The sequence below is a fragment of the Oncorhynchus masou genome, unplaced genomic scaffold, assembly GCF_036934945.1.
Source record: "Oncorhynchus masou masou isolate Uvic2021 unplaced genomic scaffold, UVic_Omas_1.1 unplaced_scaffold_1100, whole genome shotgun sequence".
Classification (NCBI taxonomy): domain Eukaryota; kingdom Metazoa; phylum Chordata; class Actinopteri; order Salmoniformes; family Salmonidae; genus Oncorhynchus; species Oncorhynchus masou.
In genome coordinates, this window is record NW_027016831.1 from 191,479 (window position 1) to 215,959 (window position 24,481).

The 24,481-nt window shown below is 47.3% G+C and overlaps 1 protein-coding gene across 1 annotated transcript; it reads left to right on the plus strand.

The window, feature by feature from the left end:
- Positions 1-653: 653 nt before the first annotated feature.
- Positions 654-23,807, plus strand: lca5 (lebercilin LCA5; the record flags this gene model as incomplete). The annotated part of the gene is made up of 9 exons (XM_064965031.1): positions 654-1,075; positions 2,508-2,920; positions 3,470-3,717; positions 9,736-9,900; positions 10,335-10,475; positions 14,258-14,395; positions 15,863-15,956; positions 17,429-17,601; positions 23,654-23,807. Coding segments are annotated over exons 2-9 (1,504 nt in total), but the record flags the coding sequence as incomplete, so codon positions are not given.
- Positions 23,808-24,481: the final 674 nt, after the last annotated feature.

A 24,481-nucleotide genomic window follows, 5' to 3' on the forward strand; every position in this document is an offset into this window, starting at 1 on the left:
AGTCTTTAAGATTATCTTGGACGAAGACAACTACTGTACTTACCTATTGTTATCCTAATACCTAATACCTGTTTTGCACTCTTGGTTAGAGACAACTATGTAGCTAGCATGACACTGTAAGGTCTACTCAGTTGAGTGTAATAGTTTCTACAGTGCTAGTGGACAGTGGATTTGAGGTGCATAGCTGCTTAGCTACTGTAGCTGCTGGTTGGTAAACTATAGAAGAACAAAAAATCCACAATAATTAAAACAGACACATACAATAAAAAAAAGTCACATTAGCTGGCTAAGAAGAAATTGACATTATGATTAGACAAATCTGTAAACTCATTGAGACCCTAAAAGAAGTGTAATGAAGTGTAATGAAAAGTTACCTTTTAAAAAGATTATTTACCGTTTTGTGATGTGTGTACAGTTTATGACCATTGCAATAAATGCTACAAAATCCACTCTTTCTTTCTTTTTTTTTCTTTTTTGCATGCAAACATATCAGGATGAATGAATCCCTTCGGTTCCTCTAATGAAATAATCTGGATAATCTCTGTGTTCATGCAACAAGTGGCAACAGCGTCTCTCTCCGGCGCAACTATGGAACTACACCGTAAAGCGGTACCGGAGGGTTGCCATGGCGCCGCGTCACAGTGACCAGAGCGGACCGACCTAAAGGGGCCAGGCGTGGAGTCTGCCATGTCGCTGTGCCTATCCCCTAGCTAGCTTTTAGTATATGTTCCCCCCAAATTTAGAGGGCAGTAAATGACCCATATCTTAAATAGATAGCTAAAGAGCCATGGACATATTCTGGCATAAATGCAGGGTTAAATGTTACTAGGGTTACAGGCTTTGTTGTTGTTAGCTAGACTGCTAATTTAGCTAACGTCGTTAGCTATATAACTAGCTATTCAGAGCTAACGAGCGGTGCTAGGTTAGCAAGACAAATAGCTAGTTATCTAGACTAGTCAGCAAGACAAATAGCTAATTATCTAGACTAGTTAGCTACCAAGTTGACCAGACAAGAGACCATTCCGCGAAAGGAGAGAAGTCACGGAGACGTGACGCCAAGGTTCATCTAAACGAGGTGGGTTGATAATGCCTCTTTCCAAACTTTTTAATTTAAAATGAGCCTGAACAAATAGCAAATCGACTCAAATAAATGTTGATTAAACCTGGTGATGTAGGGTGGGGGTGGGGTGGCTGGGGATTTACGTTTTGCAACTGAATGGCTTTTATAACTAAGCCAAGATAGACCACAGTTTATCGTTTCCAATGGGAACTAATGAGTCATAGTGGCAAGAAGTTGGCTTGCTCAGCGAAACACCCGCTGGGGATATCTTTATTGACGCAGTCCAGTATTCATCTGCATATTTCCGTCAGGGAACGCATAACTCTGAAGTGCGCGTATGCAATAACTTAACTCGCTTTTGCACTCCTTTATAAACAGCTTGATTTAAAAAAAAAAAATGTATTTACAAAAGGGTGAAGTCTACAAAACTTTCTGTTCATAACATATTTTAGTTTTGGTAACAGAAAGCTGCATTGAGATCAAATGTTTTAATTGATGAGAAGATTTGCAGAATATCGGACAAAATCTATCTTGTTCCATCTTCTCCCACTGCCCGCCAGTGGGCTTCCTCTAACTACCAAATTTGGTAGTGAGCGGAAACGCTAACCGGATGCTTCATATTTATAAATCCAGTGAAATATCTGTGCGTTTACGGTTTACTCTTTACCAAACGGAAGCAAACAGAGTATAAACAGAACGAAACGGGACAGGACCTACCTGAATTTGTCCAATAGAAACACAATTTTTTTGTTCAAAACGTTTGTTTGCGCAAACCATTTTTGGACTCATCACACGCAACTGCTACTGTTTACAATCTGTCACTTTATTCCCATTCTTGTATTTGATTTGAACATCGCAGCGTTCTAAGGCACTGCATCTCAGTGCTAGAGATGTCACTACAGATACCTTGGTTCGAATCCAGGCTGTATCACAACCGGCCTTGATTGGGAGTCCCATAGGGCGGAGCACAGTTGGCCCAGCATCTTCCGGGTTGGGCCGGGGTAGGCCATCATTGTAAATAAGAATTTGTTCTTAACTGACTTGCCCAGTTAAATAAAGGTTAAATACATTTTTTTTTTTAAAGTAAGATGTGAAAGCTTCTCAGACCTGTCCAAAAATGTTGTCCTCCTGAATTGCATTAATGTGAAATAGACTAGTAAACGTAAGGTTGCAAGTACAAACTCCCGAGCTGACGTTCTTAACTGACTTGCCTCGTTAAATAAAGGTAATAAAAAATACAATGACAAAATGGCTAGGATGTTATGCCTTAGAGAGAATGATTTAAGAATGTACCAAATTAAGGATGTGTACCTATTGCCTTTGTAGTACACTAGGTTATATCAATGTTATTGACTGGTAGGGAGCCTACGCAGTCAGTGATACAGTGTGATAGGACTAATCTGAATCATCGGATGACTTCTTCTGTGTATCCATCTTATCCATGAAGAATCTCCTGTCAGAGGGACCACATGGAGACGGAGAACATTCCTCACCCTTACGAGGACAACCGAGATGCAGAGCGCCAGAGTCGTCAGTCCCTCAACAGGAGCACGGCTGGGAAAGGTTCCGAGGCGTCGGTACGAACTCTGAAACGGGACAAGAGTCGGGACGGAGAAAGAGGTGAGAGGGACAGCTGTGCTGGGGACCAGGCTAAGACAAGGACACAGGAAGTGGATCCAGACCGGGACCGCATGTCAGACAGAGAGCATCGGCGGAGCAGCTCTTTCTACTCTGAGGACTACGAGAATCTAACACCCTCGGAACACACGCTGTCACCCTACTCCCGTACGCCCTCCCCCAGCCCTCGCAGAAAAGGACCTCACGCCAAGAGGGTCTCCAGCAGTCCTCTACACAAAACAGGTACTGTACACCCACACCCACCCACGCGCACCAAGAGGGTCTCTGTACCCGCACCAAACAGGTACTGTACACCCACACCCACCCGCACCAAGAGGGTCTCTGTACCCTCACCAAACAGGTACTGTATACTCACACCCACGCAATGTCTCCAGTAGATAGCAGTGTAGCTCGCTAGCACACTTCAAATGTGGTCTCTGTACTACTCTAAGGTGTAACTTGTTATGTAGGTGTAACAGAGATGTCCTAGTTGTTATGTAGTTGCAACAGAGATGTCCTAGTTGTTATGTAAGTGTAACACATAGAGATGTCCCAGGTGTGTACTGTGTGTAACCCTGTGTGTGTGTGTCCCAGGTGTGTACTGTGTGTAACCCTGTGTGTGTGTGTCCCAGGTGTGTACTGTGTGTAACCCTGTGTGTGTGTGTCCCAGGTGTGTACTGTGTGTAACCCTGTGTGTGTGTGTCCCAGGTGTGTACTGTGTGTAACCCTGTGTGTGTGTGTGTCCCAGGTGTGTACTGTGTGTAACCCTGTGTGTGTGTTTCTCCTCCATAGGCGTCCGTCGGGGTGTGTCTCGCCCTCCCCGTGTGGGTGCCCAGCCCCAGCGGGCTCAGCGTTGGGGGGTACGGACCGAGTCCCAGAGCCTGATCAAGGACACCACGGCACCCCCTAAAGATCTTGACCTGGTGACCAAGCGCATGCTGTCGGCCCGCCTGTTGAAGATCAGCGAGCTACGCAACGCCCTGGCAGAGCTACAGCTCCACACCGACCAGATAACTAAGGAGAACCGCACCCTCAGACAGGTAACCTACTAACCCTGACCCCTAACCCTGACCCCTAACCCTGACCCTCAGACAGGTAACCTAACTGACCCCTAACCCTGATCCTCAGACAGGTAACCTACTAACCCCTAACCCTGACCCTCAGACAGGTAACCTAACTGACCCCTAACCCTGACCCTCAGACAGGTAACCTAACTGACCCCTAACCCTGACCCTCAGACAGGTAACCTACTAACCCCTAACCCTGATCCTCAGACAGGTAACCTAACTAACCCCTAACCCTGACCCTCAGACAGGTAACCTAACTGACCCCTAACCCTGACCCTCAGACAGGTAACCTAACTGACCCCTAACCCTGACCCTCAGACAGGTAACCTACTAACCCCTAACCCTGACCCTCAGACAGGTAACCTAACTGACCCCTAACCCTGACCCTCAGACAGGTAACCTAACTGACCCCTAACCCTGACCCTCAGACAGGTAACCTAACTGACCCCTAACCCTGACCCTCAGACAGGTAACCTAACTGACCCCTAACCCTGACCCTCAGACAGGTAACCTACTAACCCTGACCCCTAACCCTGACCCTCAGACAGGTAACCTACTAACCCTGACCCCTAACCCTGATCCTCAGACAGGTAACCTAACTGACCCCTAACCCTGACCCTCAGACAGGTAACCTAACTGACCCCTAACCCTGACCCTCAGACAGGTAACCTAACTGACCCCTAACCCTGACCCTCAGACAGGTAACCTAACTAACCCCTAACCCTGACCCTCAGACAGGTAACCTAACTGACCCCTAACCCTGACCCTCAGACAGGTAACCTAACTAACCCCTAACCCTGACCCTCAGACAGGTAACCTAACTGACCCCTAACCCTGACCCTCAGACAGGTAACCTAACTGACCCCTAACCCTGACCCTCAGACAGGTAACCTACTAACCCTGACCCCTAACCCTGATCCTCAGACAGGTAACCTAACTGACCCCTAACCCTGACCCTCAGACAGGTAACCTAACTGACCCCTAACCCTGACCCTCAGACAGGTAACCTAACTAACCCCTAACCCTGACCCTCAGACAGGTAACCTAACTGACCCCTAACCCTGACCCTCAGACAGGTAACCTACTAACCCTGACCCCTAACCCTGATCCTCAGACAGGTAACCTAACTGACCCCTAACCCTGACCCTCAGACAGGTAACCTAACTGACCCCTAACCCTGACCCTCAGACAGGTAACCTAACTAACCCCTAACCCTGACCCTCAGACAGGTAACCTAACTAACCCCTAACCCTGATCCTCAGACAGGTAACCTAACTGACCCCTAACCCTGACCCTCAGACAGGTAACCTAACTAACCCCTAACCCTGATCCTCAGACAGGTAACCTAACTGACCCCTAACCCTGACCCTCAGACAGGTAACCTACTAACCCTGACCCCTAACCCTGATCCTCAGACAGGTAACCTAACTAACCCCTAACCCTGACCCTCAGACAGGTAACCTACTAACCCTGACCCCTAACCCTGATCCTCAGACAGGTAACCTAACTAACCCCTAACCCTGACCCTCAGACAGGTAACCTAACTAACCCCTAACCCCTAACCCTGACCCTCAGACAGGTAACCTAACTAACCCCTAACCCCTAACCCTGACCCTCAGACAGGTAACCAAACTGACCCCTAACCCCTAACCCTGACCCTCAGACAGGTAACCTAACTGACCCCTAACCCTGACCCTCAGACAGGTAACCTAACTAACCCCTAACCCTGATCCTCAGACAGGTAACCTAACTAACCCCTAACCCTGACCCTCAGACAGGTAACCTAACTAACCCCTAACCCCTAACCCTGACCCTCAGACAGGTAACCTAACTGACCCCTAACCCCTAACCCTGACCCTCAGACAGGTAACCTAACTGACCCCTAACCCTGACCCTCAGACAGGTAACCTAACTGACCCCTAACCCTGACCCTCAGACAGGTAACCTACTAACCCTAACCCCTAACCCTGATCCTCAGACAGGTAACCTACTAACCCTGACCCCTAACCCTGACCCTCAGACAGGTAACCTAACTAACCCCTAATCCTGTCCTCAGACAGGTAACCTAACTGACCCCTAACCCCTAACCCTCAAGACAGGTAACCTAACTGACCCCTAACCCTGACCCTCAGACAGGTAACCTAACTAACCCCTAACCCTGACCCTCAGACAGGTAACCTACTAACCCTGACCCCTAACCCTGACCCTCAGACAGGTAACCTAACTAACCCCTAATCCTGTCCTCAGACAGGTAACCTAACTGACCCCTAACCCTGACCCTCAGACAGGTAACCTACTAACCCTGACCCTCAGACAGGTAACCTACTAACCCCTAACCCTGACCCTCAGACAGGTAACCTACTAACCCCTAACCCTGACCCTCAGACAGGTAACCTACTAACCCCTAACCCTGACCCTCAGACAGGTAACCTAACTGACCCCTAACCCTGATCCTCAGACAGGTAACCTAACTGACCCCTAACCCTGACCCTCAGACAGGTAACCTACCTGACCCCTAACCCTGACCCTCAGACAGGTAACCTAACTGACCCCTAACCCTGACCCTCAGACAGGTAACCTAACTGACCCCTAACCCTGACCCTCAGACAGGTAACCTAACTGACCCCTAACCCTGACCCTCAGACAGGTAACCTAACTGACCCCTAACCCTGATCCTCAGACAGGTAACCTAACTGACCCCTAACCCTGACCCTCAGACAGGTAACCTAACTGACCCCTGACCCTCAGACAGGTAACCTAACTGACCCCTAACCCTGACCCTCAGACAGGTAACCTAACTGACCCCTAACCCTGACCCTCAGACAGGTAACCTAACTAACCCCTAACCCTGACCCTCAGACAGGTAACCTACTAACCCTGACCCCTAACCCTGACCCTCAGACAGGTAACCTAACTAACCCCTAACCCTGATCCTCAGACAGGTAACCTACTAACCCCTAACCCTGTCCCTCAGACAGGTAACCTAACTAACCCCTAACCCTGACCCTCAGACAGGTAACCTACTAACCCTGACCCCTAACCCTGACCCTCAGACAGGTAACCTACTAACCCCTAACCCCTAACCCTGACCCTCAGACAGGTAACCTAACTGACCCCTAACCCTGACCCTCAGACAGGTAACCTAACTAACCCCTAACCCTGACCCTCAGACAGGTAACCTACTAACCCTGACCCCTAACCCTGACCCTCAGACAGGTAACCTAACTAACCCCTAACCCCTAACCCTGACCCTCAGACAGGTAACCTAACTAACCCCTAACCCTGACCCTCAGACAGGTAACCTAACTAACCCCTAACCCTGACCCTCAGACAGGTAACCTAACTAACCCCTAATCCTGTCCTCAGACAGGTAACCTAACTGACCCCTAACCCTGACCGTCAGACAGGTAACCTAACTAACCCCTAACCCTGATCCTCAGACAGGTAACCTAACTGACCCCTAACCCTGACCCTCAGACAGGTAACCTAACTGACCCCTAACCCTGACCCTCAGACAGGTAACCTAACTGACCCCTAACCCTGATCCTCAGACAGGTAACCTAACTAACCCCTAACCCTGACCCTCAGACAGGTAACCTAACTAACCCCTAACCCCTAACCCTGACCCTCAGACAGGTAACCTAACTGACCCCTAACCCTGACCCTCAGACAGGTAACCTAACTAACCCCTAACCCTGATCCTCAGACAGGTAACCTACTAACCCTGACCCCTAACCCTGACCCTCAGACAGGTAACCTACTAACCCTGACCCCTAACCCTGACCCTCAGACAGGTAACCTAACTAACCCCTAACCCTGACCCTCAGACAGGTAACCTAACTGACCCCTAATCCTGTCCTCAGACAGGTAACCTACTAACCCTGACCCCTAACCCTGACCCTCAGACAGGTAACCTAACTAACCCCTAATCCTGTCCTCAGACAGGTAACCTACTAACCCTGACCCCTAACCCTGACCCTCAGACAGGTAACCTAACTAACCCCTAACCCTGACCCTCAGACAGGTAACCTAACTGACCCCTAATCCTGTCCTCAGACAGGTAACCTACTAACCCTGACCCCTAACCCTGACCCTCAGACAGGTAACCTACTAACCCTGACCCCTAACCCTGACCCTCAGACAGGTAACCTAACTAACCCCTAATCCTGTCCTCAGACAGGTAACCTACTAACCCTGACCCCTAACCCTGACCCTCAGACAGGTAACCTACTAACCCCTGACCCCTAACCCTGACCCTCAGACAGGTAACCTAACTAACCCCTAACCCCTAATCCTGTCCTCAGACAGGTAACCTAACTGATCCCTAACCCTGACCCTCAGACATGTAACCTAACTGACCCCTAACCCTGACCCTCAAGACAGGTAACCTAACTGACCCCTGACCCTCAGACAGGTAACCTAACTAACCCCTAACCCTGACCCTCAGACAGGTAACCTAACTGACCCCTAACCCCTAACCCTGACCCTCAGACAGGTAACCTAACTAACCCCTAACCCTGACCCTCAGACAGGTAACCTAACTGTCCCCTAACCCTGACCCTCAGACAGGTAACCTAACTAACCCCTAACCCTGACCCTCAAGACAGGTAACCTACTAACCCTGACCCCTAACCCTGACCCTCAGACAGGTAACCTAACTAACCCCTAACCCTGACCCTCAGACAGGTAACCTAACTGACCCCTAACCCTGACCCTCAGACAGGTAACCTAACTGACCCCTAACCCTGACCCTCAAGACAGGTAACCTACTAACCCTGACCCCTAACCCTGACCCTCAGACAGGTAACCTAACTGACCCCTAACCCCTAACCCTGACCCTCAGACAGGTAACCTAACTAACCCCTGACCCCTAACCCTGACCCTCAGACAGGTAACCTAACTGACCCCTGACCCTCAGACAGGTAACCTAACTAACCCCTAATCCTGTCCTCAGACAGGTAACCTACTAACCCCTAACCCTGACCCTCAGACAGGTAACCTACTAACCCCTAACCCTGACCCTCAGACATGTAACCTAACTAACCCCTAACCCTGACCCTCAGACAGGTAACCTAACTGACCCCTAACCCTGACCCTCAGACAGGTAACCTAACTAACCCCTAACCCTGACCCTCAGACAGGTAACCTAACTGACCCCTAACCCTGACCCTCAGACAGGTAACCTAACTGACCCCTGACCCTCAGACAGGTAACCTAACTGACCCCTAACCCTGACCCTCAGACAGGTAACCTAACTAACCCCTAACCCTGACCCTCAGACAGGTAACCTAACTAACCCCTAACCCTGACCCTCAGACAGGTAACCTAACTGACCCCTAACCCTGACCCTCAGACAGGTAACTCAGACAGGTAAATGACTTAAATGTAAATGTAACCTACTAACCCCTAACCCTGATCCTCAGTCATGTATTGCCTAACGTTCTGACTAGGGTTGAACAATTCCCCTAACTGTAAAACAATTCCCAGGTGTTCTAACTCTAAATCAGGTAAAAGCGATGGTACTGAGTTGCTTTGTGTCCCTTAATGTCATTTTTATTGGACAGTTACTTTAGTACATCCTGTCCATACAGATAGATAGACTCTAGATGGATTTAACCCATTTTAGCATGGGCATTGCCAAGGGCATCCACAATTTAAAAGTAGTCAACTGGGTAGGGTTTTCTACGGATTGGGTGCGATCAGCCAATGATCAGAGGGTTGTGTTGTTCATATTGGGTTGCCTATAATTTGTACATTTCTTCTATATCACTGCCAGTTAGTGGCCACAATTACATGAATGACACATAATATTTGGTTTAGGTCAATCACCAATATAAAGTTTATGCTTTTTTTTCAAACGCAAAAGAACAATAAAATGGACTACTTTAAAATGGAGATAGCCTCAATGGTGCTGTCACAGACGCCATAATAAATCAGATAGAGAATCCTCAAATCTATTTCAAACGGCCTGTCTGTGTGTGATTCCCATAGCTCCAGCACCGCCAGGAGAGGGCGCTGCAGCGATACGACGACACGGAGAGTGAGATCGCCCAGCTGCTGTCGCGCCACGCCAACGAGACCACAGCTCTGCGGGAACGTCTACGGCGGACACAGGAGAGGGAGCGGGACGCTGAGAGGCGACTCAAAGACACACAGGTACGGAAAGCCAGAGGACTCATACTGACCAGATCTAAATCCAGAAAGTGTTTGCTTTTTGTTGAAGAGTACAAAATAAATAAAATAGGTTTAAGTGTGAGCTGGCCAGAAGTGTCCATCTGACTGTCCCTCCCTCCCTCCCTCCCTCTCTCTCTCTCCCTGCCTCCCTCTCTCCCTGCCTCCCTCTCTCCCTGCCTCCCTCTCTCCCTGCCTCTCTCTCTCTCTCTCTCTCTCTCTCTCTCTCCCTGCCTCCCTGTCTCCCTCCCTCCTCTCTCTCTCTCTCTCTCTCCCTCTCTCTCTCCCTGCCTCCCTCTCTCTCTCCCTGCCTCCCTCTCTCCCTGCCTGCCCTCTCTCTCTCTCTCTCTCTCTCTCTCTCTCTCTCTCTCTCTCTCTCTCTCCCCCGCCTGCCTCCCTCCCTCCCTCCCTCCCTCCAGTCCCAGCTGCAGCGTAGCCAGTCGTCCCTGGCTCGTCTGAGGCGTCTGGCAGAACAGCAGGAGTTAGGTCCCAGGGAGGAGCTCACCAGGAGACTGGAGCAGGAGAGGGCCAAGGACCAGGAGAACCAGCTAAAGATCAAGGTACAGTAGCTACTAACACACTACAGGGACCATCTCCTGCACATGTTAAACAAAGATCACACATCACAGAGCTCTTAAGGTGAAGTACAGGACACTAGTTCTCACACGCACGCAGGCAGGCAGAGCAGTAGCTGTCCTCTTGGTGGCGTGGTTTCTGTTCCTGGGCGATGGTTGGTTTCACCATGCTGTTTGGCATCGATTATTGTAGCCAATATGACACCAATGTCTATGAAAATTCCACATACCGGATTTTCAAGAGGGTCGTTAGCATTTTAGTTTTCAGAGTATTTCCTGCACCTACCTAACTCAAATTCGAGCGTCCCATAAAGCGACTATTGGACTTAAAAAAATGTCAGATTGTCTTAAGTTTGTAGGTGCAACAGTTTTATTAAATGTATCAATTATCGGGTTCACATGCTAATTTCTGTCCATTAAGAACCAACGATGTGCTACCTTCTTGTAGCATTTCTGATTCAGTGCCAGTCAAAAGCTCATTCAAGGGTTTTTCTTTATTTTTACTATTTTCTAAATTGTAGAATAAGAGTGAAGACCTCAAAATGGAATCATGTAGTAACCATAAAAGTGTTAAACAAATCAAAATATATTTTATATTTGAGATTCTTCAAAGTAGCCACCCTTTACCTTGATGAAAGCTTTGCACACTTTTGGCATTCTCTCAACCAGCGTCAGGAGGTAGGCACCTGGAATACATTTCAATTAACAGTTGTGCCTTGTTAAAAGTTAATTTGTGGAATTTATTTCCTTCTTAATGCGACAAAACATCTTTGTTTCTTGGGACCTAGAACTAGTATCTCTGTTTTGTCCGAGTTTAAAAGTAGAAAGTTTGCAGCCATCCACTTCCTTCTTTTTGAAACACAGGCTTCCAGGGAGGGCAATTTTGGGGCTTCACCATGTTTCATCGAAATGTACAGCTGTGTGTCATCTGCATAGCAGTGAAAGTTTACATTATGTTTCCGAATGACATCACCAAGAGGTAAAATATACACTACTCAAAAAAATAAAGGGAACACTTAAACAACACAATGTAATTCCAAGTCAATCACACTTCTGTGAAATCAAACTGTCCACTTAGGAAGCAACACTGATTGACAATACATTTCACATGCTGTTGTGCAAATGGAATAGACAACAGGTGTAAATTATAGGCATTTAGCAAGACACCCCCAATAAAGGAGTGGTTCTGCAGGTGGTGACCACAGACCACTTCTCAGTTCCTATGCTTCCTGGCTGATGTTTTGGTCACTTTTGAATGCTGGCGGTGCTTTCACTCTAGTGGTAGCATGAGACGGAGTCTACAACCCACACAAGTGGCTCAGGTAGTGCAGCTCATCCAGGATGGCACATCAATGCGAGCTGTGGCATGAAGGTCTGCTGTGTCTGTCAGCGTGTCCAGAGCATGGAGGCGCTACCAGGAGACAGGCCAGTACATCAGGAGACGTGGAGGAGGCCGTAGGAGGGCAACAACCCAGCAGCAGGACCGCTGCCTCCGCCTTTGTGCAAGGAGGAGCAGGAGGAGCACTGTCTTCTTCTCCCTGAACTTCTCCCATAAATATCTGGTCTCAGCTGCAGGGTAACACCAATGGCAGCACTCCTGATGTGACAACAGCTGACCTTTTACTGCAGACTGAACATGGTGACGTCAAAGGACAAATCTGAACAATATACAGTACATTTAACATGAAGAGTTCAAATACATTATTTAAACATACTTTTAGTGTCCTGTTACATATATATTAAAACTAGTACACAAATAGACTCCACATATACAAACAAACTTAAATATAGCGTTTAACTGTCACATACAGCAATATTAAAATGGAATGTTGAGTTCAGACAACGTTGGAGCATTGTTACATCATCAAGAGGAGACGGGAAGACTAGGGGGTAGGGGATAGGGAGTAGGGAGTAGGGGATAGGGGGTAGAGAGTAGGGGGTAGGGAGTAGGGGGTAGGGGGTAGGAGTAGGGGTAGGGAGTAGAGAGTAGAGAGTAGGGGGTAGAGAGTAGAGAGTAGGGGGTAGGGGGTAGGGAGTAGGGAGTAGAGAGTAGGGGTAGGGAGTAGAGAGTAGGGGGTAGAGAGTAGAGAGTAGGGGGTAGGGAGTAGGGAGTAGAGAGTAGGGGTAGGGAGTAGAGAGTAGGGGGTAGAGAGTAGAGAGTAGGGGGTAGAGAGTAGGGATAGGGAGTAGGGGATAGGGGTAGGGAGTAGGGGATAGGGGGTAGAGAGTAGGGAGTAGGGAGTAGGGGGTAGGGGTAGGGAGTAGAGAGTAGGGGGTAGAGAGTAGGGGTAGGGGATAGGGAGTGGGGGATAGGGAGTAGGGAGTAGGGGGGTAGAGAGTAGGGGGTAGGGAGTAGGGGGTAGGGAGTAGGGAGTAGGGGGGTAGGGAGTAGGGGTAGGGAGTAGAGAGTAGGGGGTAGAGAGTAGGGAGTAGGGGGGTAGAGAGTAGGGGTAGGGTAGGGGGTAGAGAGTAGGGGGTAGGGGGTAGGTAGTAGAGAGTAGGGGGTAGAGAGTAGGGGTAGGGGTAGGGGGTAGAGAGTAGGGAGTAGAGAGTAGGGGGTAGGGAGTAGAGAGTAGGGGGTAGAGAGTAGAGGGTAGGGGTAGGGGGTAGAGAGTAGGGAGTAGAGTGTAGGGAGTAGAGAGTAGGGGTAGGGGGTAGAGAGTAGGGGGTAGAGAGTAGGGGTAGGGGGTAGAGAGTGGGAGTAGGGGGGTAGGGAGTAGGGGGTAGGGAGTAGGGGGTAGGGGTAGGGGGTAGAGAGTAGGGGTAGGGGGTAGAGAGTAGGGGTAGGAGTAGGGGGTAGAGAGTAGAGAGTAGGGGTAGGGGGTAGAGAGTGGGAGTAGGGGGTAGAGAGTAGGGGGTAGGGAGTAGAGAGTAGGGGGTAGAGAGTAGAGAGTAGGGGGTAGAGAGTAAGGGGTAGGGGGTAGAGAGTAGGGAGTAGGGGGTAGAGAGTAGGGGGTAAAGGGTAGGGGGTAGGGAGTAGGGAGTAGGGGGTAGAGAGTAGGGGGTAGAGAGTAGGGGGTAAAGAGTAGGGAGTAGGGGGTAAAGAGTAGGGAGTAGAGAGTAGGGGGTAGAGAGTAGGGGGTAGAGAGTAGGGAGTAGGGGGTAGGAGTAGGGGGTAAGGAGTAGGGGGTAGAGAGTAGGGGGTAGAGAGTAGGGGTAGGGAGTAGGGGTAGGGGGTAGAGAGTAGGGGTAGGGGGTAGAGAGTAGGGGTAGGAGTAGGGGGTAGAGAGTAGGGAGTAGAGAGTAGGGGTAGGGGGTAGAGAGTGGGGGTAGGGGGTAGAGAGTAGGGGGTAGGGAGTAGAGAGTAGGGGGTAGAGAGTAGAGAGTAGGGGGTAGAGAGTAAGGGGTAGGGGTAGGGGGTAGTGAGTAGGGAGTAGGGGGTAGAGAGTAGGGGGTAGAGAGTAGGGGGTAAAGGGTAGGGGGTAGGGAGTAGGGAGTAGGGGGTAGAGAGTAGGGGGTAAAGAGTAGGGAGTAGGGGGTAGGGAGTAGGGGGTAGAGAGTAGGGGGTAAAGAGTAGGGGGTAGAGAATAGGGGGTAGGGAATAGGGAGTAGGGGGTAGAGAGTAGGGAGTAGGGGGTAGGGTCTAGGGGACCGAACGGATCTCAACACCATAACGCCTTCTGTCGATCATATCAGACCAATGCCTACTTCTCCCTTAAAACATAGTTGTTGATGTTCCTAGTGTCCAGTTCTCTCTCCTACAAGGGTTAGAGTTAGCTTCTATTACACAAATTATAGTGTGTGTGTCTGTGTGTGTGTGTGTTTAGGATCTGGAGCGCAGAGTGGAACTGAGCAGCAGTAGTTACCAGAGACAGCTAGCTACAGAGAGGAGGAAGACCATCAGTACCCAGGACCAGGTCTCAGACCTGCAGGAGGAGGTGGAACGACTCAGCAACAAACTCAAGGTACACACACACACGGACACACACACACACACACACACACACACACGGACACACACACACACACACACACACACACGGACACACGGACACACACACGGACACACACACGGACACACACACACACGGACACACACACACACGGACACACACACACACGGACACGGACACACACACACACGGACACACACACACACACACGGACACACACACACACACACGGACACACACGGACACACACACACACACGGACACACACACACGGACACACACACACACACGGTACGTTGCTCATTGACCTTTATACTCCATCTACTGTATATCATGTGTCCACTGCATTCGGAAAACTATTCAGACCCCATAACCTTTTCCTTTTATGCTACAGCCTTATTCTACAATAGATTCAATAATTTTTTCCCCTCGCCAATCTACACACAATACCCCATAATGACAAAGCGAAAATAGCTTTAAATATATATTTTTTAATGTATTTAAAATAAAACCCTAAAATATCATATTTACATAAGTATTCATACTTTTTACTCAGTACTTTGTTGAAGCACCTTCTTGGGTATGACACTAAACGTAGTACTAGCACCTTCTTGGGTATGACACTAAACATTTAGCACACCTGTATTTGGGGAGTTTGGCTACTTTTAAGAATCTAAAATCTAAAATATATTTAGATTTGTTTAACACTATTTTTGATTACTAAATGATTCCATATGTGTTATTTCATAGTGTTGATGTCTTCACTATTATTCTACAATGTAGAAAATAGTAGAAATAAATAAGAACCCTGGAAGGAGTAGGTGTGTCCAAACCTTTGCCTGTTACTGTACATAAATAAGAACCCTGGAAGGAGTAGGTGTGTCCAAACCTTTGCCTGTTACTGTATATAAATAAGAACCCTGGAAGGAGTAGGTGTGTCCAAACCTTTGACTGTTACTGTATATAAATAAGAACCCTGGAAGGAGTAGGTGTGTCCAAACCTTTGCCTGTTACTGTATATAAATAAGAACCCTGGAAGGAGTAGGTGTGTCCAAACCTTTGCCTGTTACTGTACATAAATAAGAACCCTGGAAGGAGTAGGTGTGTCCAAACCTTTGCCTGTTACTGTACATAAATAAGAACCCTGGAAGGAGTAGGTGTGTCCAAACCTTTGCCTGTTACTGTACATAAATAAGGTATTTCATTTTTTTTTTTTTTTTAATCAATTTTCCCAAAATTCTTAAAACCATGTTTTCGCTTTGTCATTATGAGGTATTGTGTTTAGATTAATGAGGAACATTTTCTATTTAATCCATTGTAGGGTAAGGCTGTAACTTAACAAAATGTGGAAAAAGTCAAGGGGTCTGAATACTTTCTGAATGCACAAGGAGACACACAAACACACGGACACACACACACACACACACACACACACACACACACACGTTGCGTTATATAAGCTAACTCTAACCCTTGTAGGAGAAAGAGAGGGAACTGGACACTAGGAACATCTATGCCAACCGCTTGTTGAAACCATCGCCCAGGAACACAGACAACACCACAAAGAGGAAAGGTAGGGTCGCTTGGCGTTAAACGCACACCAGACTTAAAGGTTCCCCTCCTGTTATTCTCTCTGAAACCACTTTATATATATATATACCAGTAGGGGAGCCTAAAGGTATATCATTTAATTTATATATATATACCAGTAGGGGAGCCTAAAGGTATATCATTTAATTTATATATATACCAGTAGGTGAGCCTAAAGATATATCATTTAATTTATATATATATATACCAGTAGGGGAGCCTAAAGGTATATAATTTAATTTATATATATATATATACCAGTAGGGGAGCCTAAAGATATATCATTTAATTTATATATATATACCAGTAGGAGAGCCTAAAGATGTGTCATTTAATTTATATATACCAGTAGGGGAGCCTAAAGATATATCATTTAATTTATATAAATATACCAATAGGTGAGCCTAAAGATATATCATTTAATTTATGTATATATATACCAGTAGGGGAGCCTAAAGATATATCATTTAATTTATATATATATATATACCAGTAGGGGAGCCTAAAGATATATCTTTAATTTATATATATATATACCAATAGGGGAGCCTAAAGATATATCATTTAATTTATATATATATATACCAGTAGGGGAGCCTAAAGGTATATCATTTATATTTATATATATATATACCAGTAGGGGAGCCTAAAGGTATATCATTTATATTTATATATATATATACCAGTAGGGGAGCCTAAAGGTATATCATTTAATTTATATATATATATATATTTATATATATATACCAGTAGGGGAGCCTAAAGGTATATCATTTAATTTATATATATATATTTATTTATATATATACCAGTAGGGGAGCCTAAAGGTATATCATTTCATTTATATATATATACCAGTAGGGGGGCATAAAGGTATATCATTTCATTTATATATATATATTTATATATATATACCAGTAGGGGAGCCTAAAGATATATAATTTAATTTATATATATATACCAGTAGGGGAGCCTAAAGGTATATAATTTATATATATATATCAGTAGGGGAGCCTAAAGGTATATCATTTCATTTATATATATACCAGTAGGGGAGCCTAAAGGTATATCATTTAATTTATATATATATATACCAGTAGGGGAGCCTAAAGGTATATCATTTAATTTATATATATACCAGTAGGGGAGCCTAAAGGTATATTATTTAATATAGGGGAGCCTAAAGGTATATCATTTAATTTATATATATATTTATATATATACCAGTAGGGGAGCCTAAAGGTAATAATAGTCCACAGTTAGAGAGAAGAAATTGTAATAAAAAAATAAAAAGATTGTAATAAAATGTAAAGTTTGGTTGCACCCTACTACTCTGTGTGTGTGTGTGTGTGTGTGTGTGTGTGTGTGTGTGTGTGTGTGTGTGTGTGTGTGTGTGTGTGTGTGTGTGTGTGTGTGTGTGTGTGTGTGTGTGTGTGTGTGTGTGTGTGTGTGTAGGCCCCAGTACGTCCAGCTCGAAGGCAGTACAGACAGTGAACGAGAACTTGAGTCTCGACTTCCCATCACCGCCCCCGGCCGTCACCGAGGGCAACTATCACTACAACGACCAAGCCCCCGATGACTACCTGTCACTCAAGCCAGGTGTCTCTAGTACACCTTACAGCTCTAGGGTGAGTCACAAATAGTACCCTATTTGCTCTGTAGTGCACTACTTTTGAACCTTATTCCCTACATACAGTGCCTTGCAAAAGTATTCAGATCCCATGGATTTCTTCACATGTTATTGTGTTACAAAGTGGGATTAAAATCGATTTAATTGTCTTTTTTTTGTCAACAATGTACAGAAAATAATTTGTCAAAGTGGGGGGGGAAAAGTACATATATTTTAGGATAAATAAAAAATTCATAACTTTAGTATAGTCATACTCCGTGTGAAATAACAGGGGTTGGCATGATTTTTAATGACTACCCCTTCCTCTGTCCCTCGTACATACAACATCTATAAGGTCCCTCAGTCTAGTAGTGAATGACCACTCCTTCCTCTGTCCCTCGTACATACAACATCTATAAGGTCCCTCAGTCAAGTAGTGAATCACCACTCTTTCCTCTGTCCCTCGTACATACAACATCTATAAGGTCCCTCAGTCTAGTAGTGAATCACCACTCCTTCCTCTGTCCCCCATACATACAGCATCTGTAAGGTCCTTCCTTCTGAACTAGTTCCTCCTGCTCCATCCTCTAGATCCTCCTGCTCCATCCTCTACTTCCTTCTGGACTAGTTCCTCCTGCTCCATCCTCTAGATCCTCCTGCTCCATCCTCTACTTCCTTCTGGACTAGTTCCTCCTGCTCCATCCTCTACTTCCTTCTGAACTAGTTCCTCCTGCCCCATCCTCTATTTCCTGCTTTCCTGCTCCATACTCTACTTCCTTCTGAACTAGTTCCTCCTGCTCCACCCTCTAGTTCCTCCTGCTCCATTCTCTACTTCCTTCTGAACTAGTTCCTCCTGCTCCATCCTCTACTTCCTTCTGAACTAGTTCCTCCTGCCCCATTCTCTACTTCCTTCTGAACTAGTTCCTCCTGCCCCATTCTCTACTTCCTTCTGAACTAGTTCCTCCTGCCCCATTCTCTACTTCCTTCTGAACTAGTTCCTCCTGCCCCATTCTCTACTTCCTTCTGAACTAGTTCCTCCTGCTCCATCCTCTACTTCCTTCTGGACTAGTTCCTCCTGCTCCATTCTCTACTTCCTTCTGAACTAGTTCCTCCTGCTCCATCCTGTACTTCCTTCTGAACTAGTTCCTCCTGCTCCATTCTCTACTTCCTTCTGAACTAGTTCCTCCTGCTCCATTCTCTACTTCCTTCTGAACTAGTTCCTCCTGCTCCATCCTGTACTTCCTTCTGAACTAGTTCCTCCTGCTCCATTCTCTACTTCCTTCTGAACTAGTTCCTCCTGCTCCATCCTGTACTTCCTTCTGAACTAGTTCCTCCTGCTCCATTCTCTACTTCCTTCTGAACTAGTTCCTCCTGCTCCATCCTGTACTTCCTTCTGAACTAGTTCCTCCTGCTCCATTCTCTACTTCCTTCTGAACTAGTTCCTCCTGCTCCATCCTGTACTTCCTTCTGAACTAGTTCCTCCTGCTCCATCCTCTACTTCCTTCTGAACTAGTTCCTCCTGCCCCATCCTGTACTTCCTTCTGAACTAGTTCCTCCTGCCCCATCCTCTACTTCCTTCTGAACTAGTTCCTCCTGCTCCATCCTCTACTTCCTTCTGAACTAGTTCCTCCTGCTCCATCCTCTACTTCCTTCTGAACTAGTTCCTCCTGCCCCATTCTCTACTTCCTGAGTAGAGAGCTGCAGGACAGGAATTAAACTGCTCAGGGATGTTACCATGAGGCCATTGGTGATTTTTTTTTAAAGCATTACAGAATTCAATGGCTGTGATGGTAGAAAACTGAAGATGGATCAACAACATTGTAGTGACTCCACAATAATGACCTAAATGACAGAGTGAAAAGAAGAATACAAATATACAGAATAAAAAATATTGAAAAACATGTTTCCTGTTTGCAACAAGGAAGTAAAGTAACAGTGCTAAAAAGGAAAAGGAAGTATAGGAAGAGACTTGTTGACCTAAATGCAAAAGCCTTGTGTTTTGGAGTAAATCCACACATCACAGAGTAACTAACCAGGTTTAGACTATTTGTTTGTTCGACATGGTGGGTATGTTACGTGGTCCTCCCACTACCACTTGGGAAGCATGCTATTAGGCTACAGGTGAAATAAGTTTTGATGAACTTAACAGGTTGGTGAAAGTGCACAGGGATGAGTTTGATGTTTTTTTCTAATACATTGTGTGGGCCTTATTCTGGTGACGTGATGATTTGATGCTTGGCTGCCATTTGACAAATAAACATAATATCCCTCTTATCCAAAGTAATCTCATAATGTAGGTAGCCTACCTGCACTGTATCTGCCAGCTGTTGGCTAGAGAGCACGCGCCAAGACCAGAGAGCACTGTCACTATATAACACAACATATACCAAGACCAGAGAGCACTGTCACTATATAACACAACATATACCAAGACCAGAGAGCACTGTCACTATATAATACAACATATACCAAGACCAGAGAGCACTGTCACTATATAACACAACATATACCAAGACCAGAGAGCACTGTCACTATATAACACAACATATACCAAGACCAGAGAGCACTGTCACTATATAACACAACATATACCAAGACCAGAGAGCACTGTCACTATATAACACAACATATACCAAGACCAGAGAGCACTGTCACTATATAACACAACATATACCAAGACCAGAGAGCACTGTCACTATATAACACAACATATACCAAGACCAGAGAGCACTGTCACTATATAACACAACATATACCAAGACCAGAGAGCACTGTCACTATATAACACAACATATACCAAGACCAGAGAGCACTGTTTTTAAAATGTCCACAGTTTCAGCCCCCAACAAGGTCTCTGGCAGGCTGTTCCAGAGGCTGGGGGCATAGTAACTAAAGACTGGGGGCATAGTAACTAGAGGCTGGGGGCATAGTAACTAAAGGCTGGGGGCATAGTAACTAAAGGCTGGGGGCATAGTAACTAAAGGCTGGGGATATAGTAACTAGAGGCTGGGGGCATAGTGACTAAAGGCTGGGGATATAGTAACTAGAGGCTGGGGGCATAGTGACTAAAGGCTGGGGATATAGTAACTAGAGGCTGGGGGCATAGTAACTAAAGACTGGGGGAATAGTAACAATCGTGGATTGCTTTAAAAACCAATAGAAGAAACTGGTCAGTGCCTGTGCTGCAGCATCCTGTATGTTTTGCAGTTGACCAATGGAGAGCATTACAGTAGTCAAGCCTGCTTGTAACATTGTAACATTGACAGAGCTTAAAGAATTTTGAAAAAATTGTGTGCAAAGCTCTTACCGACTTATCCAAGAAGATTTGCTGTAATCGATGCCATACTCGGGGAGCTGAATACTGGGGGAGCTGGATACTGGGGGAGCTGAATACTCGGGGAGCTAGATACTGGGGGAGCTGAATACTGGGGGAGCTGGATACTGGGGGAGCTAGATACTGGGGGAGCTGAATACTGGGGGAGCTGAATACTGGGGGAGCTGAATACTGGGGGAGCTGAATACTGGGGGAGCTGAATACTGGGGGAGCTGAATACTGGGGGAGCTGAATACTGGGGGAGCTAAATACTCAGGGAGCTGAATACTGGGGGAGATAAATACTCAGGGAGCTGAATACTGGGGGAGCTGAATACTGGGGGAGCTAAATACTGGGGCAGCTGAATACTGGGGCAGCTGAATACTGGGGCAGCTGAATACTGGGGGAGCTGACTGCTGGGGGAGCTGAATACTGGGGGAGCTGAATACTGGGGCAGCTGAATACTGGGGCAGCTGAATACTGGGGCAGCTGAATACTGGGGGAGCTGAATACTGGGGGAGCTGAATACTGGGGGAGCTGAATACCGGGGGAGCTGAATACCGGGGGAGATAAATACTGGGGGAGCTGAATACTGGGGGAGCTAAATACTGGGGGAGCTGAATACTGGGGGAGCTGAATACTGGGGGAGCTGAATACTGGGGAGCTGAATACTGGGGGAGCTGAATACCGGGGGAGCTGAATACCGGGGGAGATGAATACTGGGGGAGCTGAATACTGGGGGAGCTGAATACTGGGGGAGCTGAATACCGGGGAGCTGAATACCGGGGGAGATAAATACTCAGGGAGCTGAATACTGGGGAGCTATATACTCAGGGAGCTGAATACTGGGGGAGCTGAATACTGGGGGAGCTGAATACTGGGGGAGCTGAATACTGGGGGAGCTGTATACTGGGGGAGCTGTATAGTGGGGGCTGAATACTGGGGGAGCTGAATACTGGGGGGCTGAATAGTGGGGGAGCTGAATACTGGGGGAGCTGAATACTGGGGGAGCTGAATACTGGGGGAATTGACTGCTGGGGGAGCTGAATACTGGGGGAGCTGTATAGTGGGGGAGCTGTATAGTGGGGGAGCTGAATACTGGGGGAGCTGAATACTGGGGGAGCTGAATACTGGGGGAATTGACTGCTGGGGGAGCTGAATACTGGGGGAGCTGTATAGTGGGGGAGCTGTATAGTGGGGGAGCTGTATAGTGGGGGAGCTGAATACTGGGGGAGCTGAATACTGGGGGAGCTGAATACTGCGGGAGCTGAATACCGGGGGAGCTGTATAGTGGGGGAGCTGTATAGTGGAGCTGAATAGTGGGGGAGCTGAATACTAGTGGAGCTGAATCGTGGGGGAGCTGAATACTGGGGGAGCTGAATACTGGGGGAGCTGAATACTGGGGGAGCTGAATACTGGGGGAGCTGAATACTGCGGGAGCTGAATACCGGGGGAGCTGTATAGTGGGGGAGCTGAATACTAGTGGAGCTGAATCGTGGGGGAGCTGAATACTGGGGGAGCTGAATACTGGGGGAGCTGAATACTGCGGGAGCTGAATACCGGGGGAGCTGTATAGTGGGGGAGCTGTATAGTGGGGGAGCTGTATAGTGGGGGAGCTGAATAGTGGGGGAGCTGAATACTGGGGGAGCTGAATACCGGGGGAGCTGTATAGTGGGGGAGCTGTATAGTGGGGGAGCTGTATAGTGGGGGAGCTGTATAGTGGGGGAGCTGAATACTGGGGGAGCTGAATACTGGGGGAGCTGTATAGTGGGGGAGCTGAATACCGGGGAGCTGTATAGTGGGGGAGCTGTATAGTGGGGGAGCTGTATAGTGGGGGAGCTGTATAGTGGGGGAGCTGAATACTGGGGGAGCTGAATACTGGGGGAGCTGAATACTGGGGGAGCTGAATAGTGGGGGAGCTGAATAGCCACTCCAATAAACCACGCCTCCAATAAGCCACTCCTCCAATAAGCCACACCTCCAATAAGCCACGCCTCCAATAAGCCACGCCTCCAATAAGACACTCCCCCAATAAGACACTCCTCCAATAAGCCACACCTCCAATAAGACATGCCTCCAATAAGACATGCCTCCAATAAGCCATGCCTCCAATAAACCACTGCTCCAATAAGCCACTCCTCCAATAAGACATGCCTCCAATAAGCCATGCCTCCAATAAGCCACTCCTCCAATAAGCCACGCCTCCAATAAGCCACTCCTCCAATAAGCCACTCCTCCAATAAACCACGCCTCCAATAAGCCACTCCTCCAATAAGCCACACCTCCAATAAGCCACTCCTCCAATAAGCCACGCCTCCAATAAGCCACTCCTCCAATAAGCCACACCTCCAATAAGCCACTCCTCCAATAAGCCATGCTTCCAATAAGCCACTCCTCCAATAAGCCACTCCTCCAATAAGCCATGCTTCCAATAAGCCACTCCTCCAATAAGCCACTCCTCCAATAAGCCATGCCTCCAATAAGCCACTCCTCCAATAAGCCATGCCTCAATAAGCCACTCCTCCAATAAGCCATGCCTCAATAAGCCACGCCTCCAATAAGCCATGCCTCAATAAGCCACGCCTCCAATAAGCCACTCCTCCAATAAGCCACTCCTCCAATCTGATAGGCTGCTACCTCCTATAATATATAATTGAAAAGGTAAAAAATGTAACCGTTCCCACTGGTTTTGAACAGCTTGTTGATGGAATAACCAAGATGCCTCCCTTTGTCTCGCTCTCTCTCCTTCTCTGGACAGGAGGTTGACATGGCAGAGCGAAGGCCGAAGGAGACTGAGCAGAGAAAGGAGAGAGGGGAGCGAGAGAGGGTACAGAAGGAGAGCGAGAGGGAGAAGCAGAGGATTGACCTGGAGTTGGACACACTTGAGGAAAAGACCAAGAGACTGAGAGATGGTGAGAGAACTACAACCACAACAGCACCACGTACAACCATATCCTGAACGTACTCTGACCAGCACCACCACCATAAACATATCCTGTAGGACTCTGACCAGCACCACCACATATAACCATATCCTGTAGGACTCTGATCAGCACCACCACCATAAACATATCCTGTAGGACTCTGACCAGCACCACCACCATAAACATATCCTGTAGGACTCTGACCAGCACCACCACATATAACCATATCCTGTAGGACTCTGACCAGCACCACCACCATAAACATATCCTGAACGTACTCTGACCAGCACCACCACCATAAACATATCCTGAACGTACTCTGACCAGCACCACCACCATAAACATATCCTGTAGGACTCTGACCAGCACCACCACATATAACCATATCCTGTAGGACTCTGACCAGCACCACCACATATAACCATATCCTGTAGGACTCTGACCAGCACCACCACCATAAACATATCCTGAACGTACTCTGACCAGCACCACCACGTACAACCATATCCTGTAGGACTCTGACCAGCACCACCACGTACAACCATATCCTGTAGGACTCTGACCAGCACCACCACCATAAACATATCCTGAACGTACTCTGACCAGCACCACCACCATAAACATATCCTGAACGTACTCTGACCAGCACCACCACCATAAAC